This window comes from Gadus morhua, chromosome 7 (genome assembly GCF_902167405.1).
Source record: "Gadus morhua chromosome 7, gadMor3.0, whole genome shotgun sequence".
In the NCBI taxonomy this organism is placed as follows: Eukaryota; Metazoa; Chordata; class Actinopteri; order Gadiformes; family Gadidae; genus Gadus; species Gadus morhua.
This window is the reverse complement of record NC_044054.1, coordinates 29895129-29908531: the sequence shown is the minus strand read 5'-3', so window position 1 is coordinate 29908531 and position 13403 is coordinate 29895129. Positions and strand designations below refer to the sequence as shown.

At 53.8% G+C, this 13403-nt stretch overlaps 1 protein-coding gene across 7 annotated transcripts in view; it reads left to right on the top strand.

Moving 5' to 3' along the window:
- Window positions 1-13403, top strand: part of fryb (furry homolog b (Drosophila)) — a 79472-nt gene that overhangs the window by 59230 nt on the left and 6839 nt on the right. For 4 of the 7 annotated variants that reach the window (XM_030361381.1, XM_030361386.1, XM_030361383.1 and 1 more), the window contains exons 42-59: window positions 220-442; window positions 760-911; window positions 1286-1473; window positions 2336-2430; window positions 2805-3003; window positions 3688-3909; window positions 4303-4501; window positions 5292-5389; window positions 5830-6000; window positions 6688-6828; window positions 7232-7417; window positions 7917-8081; window positions 8543-8617; window positions 8947-9117; window positions 9821-9829; window positions 10917-11111; window positions 11864-12013; window positions 12862-13064. In XM_030361381.1, coding sequence (XP_030217241.1) covers window positions 220-442; window positions 760-911; window positions 1286-1473; window positions 2336-2430; window positions 2805-3003; window positions 3688-3909; window positions 4303-4501; window positions 5292-5389; window positions 5830-6000; window positions 6688-6828; window positions 7232-7417; window positions 7917-8081; window positions 8543-8617; window positions 8947-9117; window positions 9821-9829; window positions 10917-11111; window positions 11864-12013; window positions 12862-13064 — 2842 coding nt within the window. The remainder of the gene's footprint in view (window positions 1-219; window positions 443-759; window positions 912-1285; window positions 1474-2335; window positions 2431-2804; window positions 3004-3687; window positions 3910-4302; window positions 4502-5291; window positions 5390-5829; window positions 6001-6687; window positions 6829-7231; window positions 7418-7916; window positions 8082-8542; window positions 8618-8946; window positions 9118-9820; window positions 9830-10916; window positions 11112-11863; window positions 12014-12861; window positions 13065-13403) is intronic. The other 3 variants (XM_030361384.1, XM_030361382.1, XM_030361385.1) reach the window with 3 other exon arrangements.

Here is a 13403-nt window from a genome sequence, read left to right as displayed (position 1 = left end):
CACACACACACACACACACACACACACACACACACACACATGCACACACACAACATTTGCCCTTGTGTCATTGCTATTTTTTTAATTTCATTTTATTTTGCTGATGTACTAATGTATAATCTTATAAATAATTGAAATGTGTGTGTGTGTCTGTCTGTGTGTCTGTGTGTGTGTGTGTGTGTGTGTGTGTGTGTGTGTGTGTGTGTGTGTGCGCTCCAGACACCCCAGACTTCCTGCGGGAGTGGCAGTCGTCCCCGGCGGCGGACTCGGGACTGTGCTCCACCTCCCACTCGTCCTCGGCCAGCCTGGCAGGCGGCAGCAGCACGGGGGGCAGCGTGGGCCACCTGCCCCTGGTCACCCCCGACGACCTGGACGACCTGGACGAGCACCCCACCGAGACGGACGAGAAGACCAACAAGCTCATCGAGTTCCTCGCCACCAGGTACGCCGCCGCACGCACACACACACACACACACACACACACACACACACACACTGGCACACTGGCACACATGCACGCACAAACATACATACACACGCACAAACACACACACATGCACACGCACACTCATGCGTAACACAGTATGTGTGTACCAGTATAACAGTGTTGTCGTGGTGACGGTGGAGTGTGTGTACCAGTATAACAGTGTTGTCGTGGTGACGGTGGTCTGTGTACCAGTATAACAGTGTTGTCGTGGTGACGGTGGAGTGTGTGTACCAGTATAACAGTGTTGTCGTGGTGACGGTGGTGGGTTCTAGTGCCTGGAGTACTGTGTTATCGTTACTCAGAGCGTTCGGACCCCTCTGGGTGCACGAGGACATCACGCCCAAGAACCCCAACTCCAAGAGCAGCGAGCAGCTCACCAACTTCCTGCGCCACGTCATCTCTGTGTTCAAGGAGTCCACTTCCGGTGAGAGGCCACTCCCCCACGCCGGGAGGCTTTACTCTTCATCACCTCATGTGTTCATACGAGTGATTCAAATGTATTATGATGGTTATTAAATCATCTCTCTTTCTCTGTCTGTCTGTCTGTCTGTCTGTCTGTCTGTCTGTCTGTCTGTCTGTCTGTCTGTCTGTCTGTCTGTCTGTCTGTCTGTCCGTCTGTCTCTGTCTTTCTCTCTCTTTTACGTGTCCCTCACTTCCTCTCTCGTGTCTCTCGTTCCCTCTGTCTTTCTCTCTCTCTCTCTCTCTCTCTCTCTCTCTCTCTCTCTCTCTCTCTCTCTCTCTCTCTCTCTCTCTCTCTCTCTCTCCCCCTCCCCCCCCCCCCCCCCCTCCATCCCCCAGACTTCCACCTGGAGCAGCAGCTGAGTGACGTGGCGCTGCAGACGGCGCTGTGCAGCTCGTCCCGTCACTACGCTGGCCGCTCCTTCCAGGTGTTCCGCGCGCTGAAGCAGCCCATCAACGCCCACGCCGTCTCTGACCTGCTGTCGCGCCTCGTCGAGGTGGTGGGCGAGCACGGAGACGAAGTGCAGGTGAGGGGGAGACGGGGGGCAGGAGACGGTGGGGGGGAAGGTGGCGGAGACAGAGGGGGAGATGGGGGGGATGCGGTGGGGGAGGCAGGGGAGGCAGTGGGGGAGAAGGGGGAGGCAAGGGGAGACAGGGGAAAGACGGGAGGATACAGGGGGGAGACAGGGGGGGACGGGGGGGAGATGGTGGGGGAGACGGGGGAGATGGTGGGGGAGACAGGGGGAGGTGGAGGAGGATGCCTTCAAGGGGTTTCTCTTTTATCACCAGGTGTGCGTCTGATTGTTCATAGCGATGGTGACATCATAAGGGGGTGTGGCCTCCCAGATGTCTATTGGATAGATCCACCTGGAACAGTGATGTCACCGGCGCCGGTGACATCACCGTTCCAACATGTTATTACCACATGTTACCCCCTGGTGTGAGGCTGAATAGTCAGCCTCACACCAGGGGGGTAAGACAGAGGCCCTTTGAAAGTATGACATTGATATGCAGATTATGTATTTTTATGACTTTTCTGTATCTGTTTAATCCGTAATGCTCATAAAGGAAGACTGGTTTTTTTTTACAAGGGTTTTAAAAGTAAACTTGAGTGTCTCTTTATGTGTAATCCTGTCCTTCTGCCTGTGTCATGGGAAAAGGTCTCAGTTACTTTCCTTGTTCGTCTCAATGGGTGTGAGTCTGTTCATTCTAACAGGAGCGTGCGTGTGTCTGTGTCTTTGTGTGTGTGTGTGTGTGTGTGTGTGTGTGTGTGTGTGTGTGTGTGTGTGTGTGTGTGTGTGTGTGTGTGTGTGTGTGTGTGTGTGTGTGTGTGTGTGTGTGTGTGTGCGCGCGTGTGCGTGCGCGTGCGTGTGTGTATGCTCATTGCAGGGCTATGTAATGGAGGTGCTGTTGACTCTGGAGTCGGTTGTGGTGAATCTCGCTGAGTGTCTGAAGAACAGTGACCTCATGGCGGCTCTCACCAGGTAAACGCCGCGACAGCCACACCACCCCAGAACGGGCAGCCCGCATGTAGTGCAGGGAGAGAAACCAGCGCTATTCTTGCTTTTTATTCCTCACTCAGTTGAATTATAGACGCAGAGAGAGTACAACACTCAAGTCGATCAACAGGGACAGCTTTTTGTTGTATTAGTGAAAAACATGCCATTGTTTTATAGCCTTTGTTTGACCTAAAGTGTGAAGTTTAGCGGTTCGATTTACGGACAACACATCACGCTATAAGAAAACCTGTATCCCGTGGTTTCCTGCAACAATAAATCGGTTCCACACCCATAGTGTATCGAACGCTAGCGTCCTGTTCACCCTGTTCTCCCCGGCGTTCCCCCGTCGGTCTCCGCAGGACTTCCTCTCCGGAGTTCCTGCCCAACGACAAGCTGATGAACAGGAAGAGCACGGGCATGCTGAACTTCCCGGGGCCGGGCTTCATGGGCCTGTCGTCCCAGCGCCACCAGCGCTCCTACTCCGTGCCCAAGAAGTTCGGGGACAGCGCACACCACCCCAACGACCCGCCGCGGAGTGCCACGCTGGACCGCATCCAGGCAAGCATGGGGGGGGCGGGGGAGGTAGAACCGGTTGGCCGGTAACCGGAGGGTTGCTAGTTCGATCCCCGGCTCAACCTTGTGTCGAGGTGTGTCCCTGAGCCAGTCGCCTCACCCTAACAGCTCCAGACGAGCTGGCTGTCGCCTTGCGGAGTTGACATCGCCGTCATTGTGTGAACGTGTGCATGAATGGTGTGCATGAATGGGTGAATGTTAGGCAATGTTTTAAAGCGCTTTGGGTGGCCACTGGTTAGAGAATCGAGTACAAATGCGTCTATTTAGCATTCACCCCCCGCACCTTGACCGTTACCTCCTGTACTAGCACAGGCTGCACGGTCGAGGCAGTGCCATTCATGCAGCTTCTTTTCTAGATGCTAGTTTAGATTCGCCTTGTGTTGGTTGTTGTGATTTTCCGCTTTGTAAAAGAAGAAGTCGACAAAACTAAAACAAACAAACACTCCAGTGATTAGAAATAAGGGTATTTAAAGATGGTCTGATGCTAAATTTCCATTTACACATTCAGGTGAAAACTGGACTGCTGAGAATATTCGTCACTCAAGTGTTCCCCCAACTGTTCTTTCGAAAAGGCTCTTTATATTCCTATTCAAAGATTTAATCTTTTATATTCCATTCAAAGCTCCTCAGGTTTAATCCTCGTCGTTATGGTCCTCTCTTTACCTGCAGGCTTGCAGCACTCACGGCCTGGCCAGACCAGGAAGAACCCCCGGGTCCTGCACCTCCTCGACCAATCGCATCGACCCCAGCGTGCTGTCTGACCCCGCCCACGTCTCCCACCCCTCGTCCATATTGGCCACAGTGTTCTGGGTCGCCGTGTCGCTCATGGAGTCCGACTTTGAGTTTGAGTATCAGATGTCGCTCCGCCTGGTCCACAAACTCCTGTCCAAGGTAGAATTGAATAAATATGAATGAGTGTACTCATGGATGATGATTTGATAATAGATTTCTTCTTCCAAGGTTTCCGTTTTTTAAAATCCCTCATGCCTTCAATGTTTCGGATCTCAAAATATCCCCCGAAATCATTAAAAACATCCGAATTGACCGTTGTAATTAGTATAATGATTCAAATAAATTTAATTATATTCGTGTAAACCTTAATCACCATTACAGTCTCAAAGGGCTTAACGGGTCAAGAAGGATGGATGGTGATAAGCTGAACGGTTATTCTTCAAAGGTCTTTTAAAGTCCCTCATTCCTTCAAGGCGTCAGATCTCAAAACGTCCCCCAAAAATCAAAACCCCCCCAAAAAAGTCAAACTCCACCCCGGGTTGTGTTCTGCAGGTTCCCCTGGACCGGGCGGAGAACCGGGAGCGGCTGGAGAAGCTGCAGGCCCAGCTGAGGTGGAGCGGCTTCTCGGGGCTGCAGCAGCTGCTGCTGAAGGGCTTCACCTCGCAGGCCACCTTCGACCAGACGCTGCAGCTCTTCTGCCAGCTCACCCCCGTGTCCCGTGTGCCCGTGGTGGACACCTCCCAGGCCATCGGTAGGTCACCTGGTTACTGGGTCGTCGGGTTATCGGGTTCATGGGTTACCCTTCTCCTGGACACAGATATTGATTTGAATATGGATTCACTGCGTCAAGGAACCAAAATAGGTCTTGTTGATTCTTTCTACTCGTATTGAGTGTTCATGTGTGTGTGTGTGTGTGTGTGTGTGTCTGTGTGTGGGTGTGGGTGTGGGTGTCTGTGTGTGTGTGTGTGTGTGTGTGTGTGCGCTTGTGTGGATGTATGTCTGTGTGTGTGTGTGTGTGCATGTGTGTATGGGGTTGAGTGCATGCTTTTGTGTATTTGTGTCTATGTGTGTCTGTGTCTTTGTATGCCTGTGTGTTTGTGAGTGTGTGTGTGTGTGTGTGCGTGGATGTGTGTTTCGTGTGCGTGTGTGTGTGTTTGTGTGTGCGTGCTTGTGTTTATGTGTATCTGTTTCTATGTGTGTATCTGTTTCTATGTGTGCGTGTGTGTGTGTGTGGATGTGTGCGTGTGTGTGTGTGTGTGCGTGGATGTGTGTTTAATGTGTGTGTGTGTGTGTGCGTGCTTGTGTTTATGTCTATCTGTTTCTATGTGTGTGTGTGTGTGTGTGTGTGTGTGTGTGTGTGTGTGTGTGTGTGTGTGCGTGGATGTGTGTTTAATGTGTGTGTGTGTGTGTGTGTGTGTGTGTGTGTGTGTGTGTGTGTGTGTGTGCGTGGATGTGTGTTTAATGTGTGTGTGTGTGTGTGTGTGTGTGTGTGTGTGTGTGTGTGTGTGTGTGTGTGTGTGTGTGTGTCTCTGCGTGTGTAGGGTTCCCCCTCAACGTGCTGTGTCTGCTGCCCCACCTGGTGCAGCACTTCGGCCACCCCAGCCAGTTCTGTAAGGAGAGCGCCGAGCGCATCGCCCAGGTACAGCTGCCAGACGCGCTGCACTCACACAGTCATCAGCAGGGTGGAGGGAACACGGGTTGATCCATGCTGTGTTACTGGGAGGGGTATGACTCAGCTCTCACATGAGTTGGCTGTATTACAAATGGGTTTTAAGTACCTCCTCAGAGATAAGAATTAAAAGTATGACATTTTATGAAATCAAGTTTGAATGTTTGAAGTTACTTTAAGTTAATGATTAATAAGGTCTGACTAACGTGATCTACCGAAATTTCTCTCATTCTCATTGCGTCTCTCTCTTTGTCTCTGTCTCTCTCTGTGCATCTTTCTGTCTCTCTGTCTGTCTGTCTGTCTGTCTGTCTGTCTGTCTGGCTCTCTCTCTCTCTCTCTCTCTCTCTCTCTCTCTCTCTCTCTCTCTCTCTCTCTCCCCCCCCCCCCCCCCTCCCTCCCCCCCCCACCAGGTGTGTCTGGTGGAGAAGCACACTAAGCTGTCCCACCTGGCCCACGTGATGACGCTGTACAAGACGCGCTCGTACACCCGGGACCCCTTCTCCTGGCTGAGCGTGGTGTGCCGATACCTGCACGAGGCCTTCGCCAGCGTCACGCTCAACATGGTCACCTACATGGCCGAGGTACGCCCTGGGGTGCTGCTCACGGAGCTGTACTTGACCCATGACCCCCTGACCCTTGACCCTTGGCCCTTGGCATGAGGAGGGCCGCAGGGCGACGGTGCTGAAAGCGCTGTTTGAGGCGTTCATGACACCGGCATCGCATGAGGTGTACAGTGTGTGTATAGTGTGTGTACAGTGCGTGCACAGTGTGTATAGTGTGTGTACAGTTTGTGTACAGCGTTATCTCTAGGTGGGACGTTTTACGATAGCGGGCCGATTGTTGGATTGTTTTGGACAATTTTATTAGCGCAATTTACGTAAAGTGGACTCCGACAACTTGACCATCAAGAATTTGACTCGATAGCAAGGATTGTACACACAGCAGTACGGTGTATGGACGGGTTTATGTTTTAATGGAACGTTTTGTGATAGCTGTGCCGATCTCTGGTTATTTTAGACGATTTTATTTTTGCAATTCGACTCACAAAACTGGAATATCAAGTATTTGACTCAAAAGAAAGGATTTTGCTCAAAGCGGTCTGGTATATGCAATGTTGTTATAGCTGTTTATAAGAATTTGACTCCATATCAAGGATTGTAATCACTCACAAATGCACACGTTTGTGAGTGTATTCTGACATTAACGCGTTATTTTTAAAGACCTGAAGAAGAAGAAGTGAGTGTGACCTTTCTCTGTCTCTCCTCAAGCTTCTGGATAAGGGTTTACCCAGCATGCAGCAGTCGCTGCTCCAGATCATCTACTGTCTGCTGAGTCACATGGACCTGACGGCCGTCCAAGTGAAGCAGTTCAACGCCGACGTCCTCAAGACCATCGAGAAATTCGTCCAGGTCCTTACCACACACACACACACACACACACACATATGTAGCAGTGATTGAAATAAAGTTATATAAAGATTAAAATCTAAAATCAGGGGTGTCCCGATGGTTCACTGGGTAGAGCGCGTACCTTTAAAGGTCGCTCCTTAACGCAGTGACCCGGTTTGATTCCGGTTTGGTCTCCTTCTCCCGTACTGTCCTGTCTGACTCTTACTGAACATAGCATACAAATACAAAAATAAATCTTTAAAGAGAATAATACAAAAAGATCAGACATGTTAAAGTGTGACCGAAACATCCTCGATTAAAGAGCACCCAGCATCTGAAACATGTCCGCAGTAACGAGCGTCCACTTCCTGTGTACCAACCGGACCCCCGTACCCCCCCCCCTGTACCCCCCCCCCCCGAACAGACGGTGCACTGGAAGGACGCGCTGAACATCCTGAAGCTGGTTGTGTCCCGTTCGGCCAGCCTGGTGCACCCCTCCTACGGCCAGAACCAGGGGGACCTGTCCAACCTGGAGGTCAGCCGCGTGTGGGACGGCTCGGCCAAGGCCCTGCCCGGCAAGACCCTGGACTTCACCTTCGACATCTCTGAGGTGAGGGTCCTGGCATGGGGGCCGCACGCACGCACGCACGCACGCACGCACGCACGCACGCACGCACGCACGCACGCACGCACGCACGCACGCACGCACGCACGCACGCACGCACGCACGCACGCACACACACACACACACACACACACACACACACACACAACACGACTCACAGGAAACAACGCTTCAGTCTGAGGGCTTCTATCTCACAGGATGTGTTAAAGTACGTGTTTTTAGTCCTTTATCTGGGTTTTACATCTCTGTATTCTGTTTTTTTAATCCTGTCGAGCACTCTGTGACTTCCTGTCTGTTGAAGGTGTCCTATAAACACATTTTACTTCCTCTTGAGCCTGACATGGCCTACAGAAAGCATCGCATATCATAGCATGACACTGCATGTGCATAGCCTAGTGCGGCTGCTACCACTCAGGATCTGTCCTCCTGTCTGAGGCCTCCCTAACCCAGTGGACACGTCTTGATTCTGTCTCCCACCGCGCAGACGCCGGTGATCGGCCGGCGGTTCGACGGGCTGCAGGGGTCGGGCGGCCGGGAGGGGAAGACCCGGGCCATGGCGGTGACCCGAAGCACCTCCTCCACCTCCTCCGGCTCCAACTCCACCAACGTCCTGGTGCCCGTTAGCTGGAGGCGGCCGCAGTCCTCCCAGGTACGAGGATGTGGGACCACCCTGGGTGTTCATGAGGGTGTAGTGGTGGGGGTGGACCCCCCCCCCCCCCCCCCCCATAGTGGGAACACATGGGTACGTCACACAGGCTGCCAGTGGGCGGCCGGGCCGGGGATTATCTCTGCATGGGCTGCGTTAAAGTGCTTGAAAGGATAATCCTATTAGAGAGGCGCAGACACGTTGTGTTATGACTGAGCTAGGTCGTTGGTCCCGCAACACGGAATGGATCCGTAGGCACTAGGCAGCGTATCCGTTTCAGTTTCCTGTGGTCGGGTAGTGCTGGTTTGGATAATGTGGTCGAGGTTGCAGACGAAGTGAAGTGAAGGAAATATGGCTTGTCTTGTGGTAAGAGAATTACAATCTAATCCATTGGATGGTGAGAGAATGATATGAGGGAAGATGGTACCAACAGTTTTGGTTTGTTTTTATTCCTTCTCCTGCAGAAGAGAACCAGAGAGAAGCTGGTTAACGTTCTGTCTCTCTGTGGACAAGAAGTCGGACTGACCAAGAACCCGTCTGTAAGTTGAGAACCCCCCCCAAGACTCGATCAGCGAGACCCTTTAAATCAAACCAGAGGGACAACACCAAAACACACATCCTACTGCATCTGCTGTTTCTGATTGGCTTAAATCGGTACCAGGTGATGCCATTCCTTGATAAGTGGCATCAGCTGGCACGAATAACAGCCAATCACACACAAGAACTTCAATAGACTTCGTTCACGAGAAATACTTCCCTTACGTGCAACACATGGTTTGAGTGACAGCGTTTAAAATGGACCCCAGCGCTGTGCCCTGGTGACGCCTAGCCCCGCCCCTTCTCTCTCTCTCTCCCCCCCCCCCGCCAGGTGATCTTCTCGTCGTGCGGCGACCTGGACCTGATGGAGGTCCGGGAGAGCGGAGTCTCCTCGGAGGAGGGCGGGACCCGGGACGACACGCTGGACGACACGGCCAGCGAACAGCAGTTCAGGGTCTTCAGGGACTTCGACTTCCTGGACGTGGAGCTGGAGGACGGCGAGGTGAGGGCCCCTTCCCCCCCCCCCCCTGGGGGACTGTGGGGACGTGGGGCCACATGAGGACCGGGGAGCCCCCGGGGGGGGTCTTTGGGGACACACTAGGACTGTGGGGACATGTTAGGGGTTTGGGGACGGTGGGTAACGTGGGGACACACAAGGGACACTGGAGGACTCGTGGTCGAGGCCAGCTTGAGGATGCCTTTGTTTCTATTCCATCGTCTATGGAACATTACGTCCAATCGTTTTATTTTGATTGAAAATCTCTTTCGATTTATAATGCAATTCAGAATGAGTTAAGAGATCAAATGAGCGACCAGTGAGTAATTGGATTTAGATGTTGTTCTTGCCACGCTCAATTACGGTATAGATCTATTTGTGGCCTATCTTTATTAGGATTGAATGCCTCGTTCTGTAGCCTGCGTCCATACCGTTGGCATCCGTTTGCCGTGGCACACTTTTTCAGTGTGTGTTGCCGTTAGAAATTGCAAGGGCAAACGTGACGACAGAAGCGGTCTGAAATACTTCCACAAATCAATCTTCAGTCCCTGGCGTCTTTTTTTCTGTCTCTTTGTAGTTCGCTGTGTTCTCTCTGTGCTTGAGGACCAAAACATGTGTTAAAAACAAATGCGATGCCTGTGTCCTTCCCCTCTCTCTCTCTCTCTCCCGGTCTAACTCTGTATCTCTCTCTCCCCCCGCTGCCGCCCAGGAGCTTCAGGTAAGGCGGATGGATGCCACAGAGCACGTGCATTACCTTTGTCTCAGTGCTTTTGTTTGTTTCTGGCTTCCTCTTCCTCTTCCTCCTCCTCCTCCCTTTCCCCTCTTAATTGTTGTCATTTCTGGAATCAAATCAGATCCCGAGGTTGTCTGTGCTCCATCCCATTCTTGCAAAACGTAGCGCCAAGGTCAGCGGTGGAAAGCCTCCAGGTTCAGAGCGGTGGGGTCCGACCCGGTGTTTAGAGCCAGCTCTCCGGGCTCGCCGACGTACAGCTGAAGGCTTAGTTATGGTTCCATGCTGACGCTAGGGGGTGTGCGTGGACCCCGTCCAACGAGGGGTGACCTCCTGCCCTCTGAACCTGGAACGTCTCCTTCCCGCCGCTGCGGAGAAAAACTGTGACTTGTCATGGCGCCGGCGTCCGCCATCACGGCGTTCCACGACATGACAAGTTCTTAGTGTGGGGGCGCGGGGGGGCAGCGGTGGTACCCTGAGCAGACGGCTACACCGCACACACACACACACACACACAGACACACACACGCAGACACGCAGCCGCACACACGCAGGCACGCGCGCACACACACACACACACACAGACATGCACACGCACGCACGCACACACACACAAACAAACACACACACACACACAGACACACACGCACGCAGGCACACACACACGCGCACATACACAGACACACTCACACACAGACACAGGCACACACACACACAAACACACAGGCACACACACACACACACACACACAGGCACACACACACACACACACACACAGGCCCACACAGGCACACACGCACACACACACACAAACACAGGCACACACACACACGCACACACAAGCACGCACACACACACACAGACAGGCACACACACACACACACACACACCCCTTCATCCTCTCTCATAAGTTTCTACGTTTCCCTCTGCGTCATGTGCGTCATGTCCCCCACCCCCCGAGCTATAAGGGTGGAGGCTACGTGGTGGAAGCTACGGTGGAAGCTATGAGGTGGAAGCTACCGCCGCTACCGCCGCTGACTGCCTCTGTGTCTCCCCGCGCCGCGGCGCTCCACAGGGCGAGAGCATGGACAACTTCAACTGGGGCGTGCGGCGGCGGTCCCTGGACAGCACGGAGCTGGGCGACCTGCTGGAGGAGAGCCAGCACTCGGGCAGCACGCCCAGCCTGGGCCACGAGGACGCCCACGACTCGGACGAGTCCTCGGAGGAGGAGGAGTCGTCCACCAGCCAGAGCCTCTCGCACTCCCAGCTCGTACGTAGACCAGTCCTCCGCCGTTTTGGTTTGAGGGCGTTGAGGGACTGGTAGAATCAGCAGCCAAAGCCCCTCCCACTCCAAGTTCGTACGTAGATCCGTCTTCCACGTTTTGTTTTGAGGGGCGCAGGGTAGCTCGTAGAATCAGCATCTATCTATTAGGGCTTTGACTCCGAACTTCGTTATTCGAATATAATTCGAATATCAAAAAATAAATCAAAATTAGGCAGCCCTTAATATTGGAACCAGTTATGGGCAGGCCAAGAGGGAAGGACGTCGGAGAACCCGACGCAGTGTATTCATAATATTGTAATGACCACGGAAGAGGCAGTGAATGTATTGCTTAGACAGCGATTGATTAGACAGCGATTCATTAGAAACCTAATAAACTGTTGGAACGCGCAAGACCGGTAACCATAGCAACGCGGTAAACATACCTCGCGAAGCCCGATCCAGGTATTACTGAAGGCATTTAATGGTGAAAATATTATTAATAAATATTTGAATATATTCGAATATTAATATTAATAAACAAACAAACTTCGAATAGGATTTTTGGGCAAAAGTCGAAGCCCTACTATCTATCGACCCCTCTGTCCCGTTGATGAAGGGATGAACGTTCACCTACGCAAGGGGATGAATCAGACATAGGACGGTCAACCCTCCTGACGTTCACAGACACACCTTACATCAGGTCGGCCCTGTTGAAGGACACTCCCTCTAGACGGCTCTCTTTACCTCGACGCTTTCAGACCAACCCGTCCCCGTCGGAGGAGACCAACCCCACGGACTCCTTCCTGTCCACGCTGTCCACGTCCTACGACACGTCGGCCGACCCACAGTCCTTCAGCGCCACCACGCCGGGCCAGGCGGGAGCCCGCTACGACCTCGGCAGCCTGCAGGTGAGACAGGCAGAGTCGGACGCTTTCTCCTAAGTTGTCCTTCCGACATACCTGTACGCTCTCATAACCCTGTGAGCCCCCCGTTCACTAACCACTCTGCCCCTCCTCGACCCTGACCTTAACCCGCCTCTTAACCCCCACCCCCCCCCCCCCCACTAATCTAACCCCCACACCCCCTCACCCCCTCGCTACTCCCCCCTCCCCCCTGTCACTCCCCTCTTACACCTCCACCTAGCCCTAACCCTAACCCTCCACCTAGCCCTAACCCTAACCCTCCACCTAGCCCTAACCCTAACCCTCCACCTAACCCTCCACCTCGCCCTAACCCTAACCCTCCACCTAGCCCTAACCCTAACCCTCCACCTAACCCTCCACCTAGCCCTAACCCTCCAGCTAGCCCTAACCCTAACCCTCCACCTAGCCCTCCACCTAGCCCTAACCCTAACCCTCCACCTAGCCCTCCACCTAGCCCTAACCCTAACCCTCCACCTCGCCCTAACCCTAACCTCCACCTAACCCTAACCCTCCACCTAGCCCTAACCCTAACCCTCCACCTAGCCCTAACCCTAAACCCTAACCCTCCACCCCCATCTCCCACCCCCTAACCTGAACCCCCCCTCCACCCCCCCCCACGCCCCTGTCATCTCTCTCCCCCCCCCCCCCCCTCCACCCCCCCACGCCCCTGTCATCTCTCTCCCCCCCCCCCCCCCCCCCTCCACCCCCCCCACGCCCCTGTCATCTCTCTCCCCCCCCCCCTCTCCACTCCCCCCCCTACACCGTGTCATCATCCTCATCCTCATGGCCGCCTGGGCCGTGGTCATGGTGCTCACCCTCCTCCTGCTCCCCAGGGCGGGGTGTGCGGGGAGGACGAGGACACCCAGGGCCACGACGACGACCTGTCGCTGAGCAACAACGAGCTGCCCCAGGGCTCGGACTGCGGGGAGAGCTTCACCCTGGAGCTCACGGGCTCCCAGTCCCTGGACCTGCTGCAGGCCAGCCCCCTCTACTGCCAGCCCCCGCTGGGCTTCCTGGACCCCAACTGCCTGCCCAGGTAACCCCCTGCACCCCCCCCCCCCTCCCCCACGCACGCACGCACGCACGCACACACTCACTCACTCACTCACTCACTCTCTCTCTCTCTCTCTCTCTCTCTCTCTCTCTCTCTCTCTCTCTCTCTCTCTCTCTCTCTCTCTCTCTCTCTCTCTCTCTCTCTCTCACACTCACACTCACACTCACACACACACACACACACGGCATGGGGGCGGAGCCCGGTGACGGAGAGCCTAATCTCAGACTCGTATGAAAACGCCCCATAAAGAGGAATGTTTTTGGGGCCGTCTTCAGCCATTTGATCAAAAATACGTGAACCAAAATTTTGGGGGTCTATTTT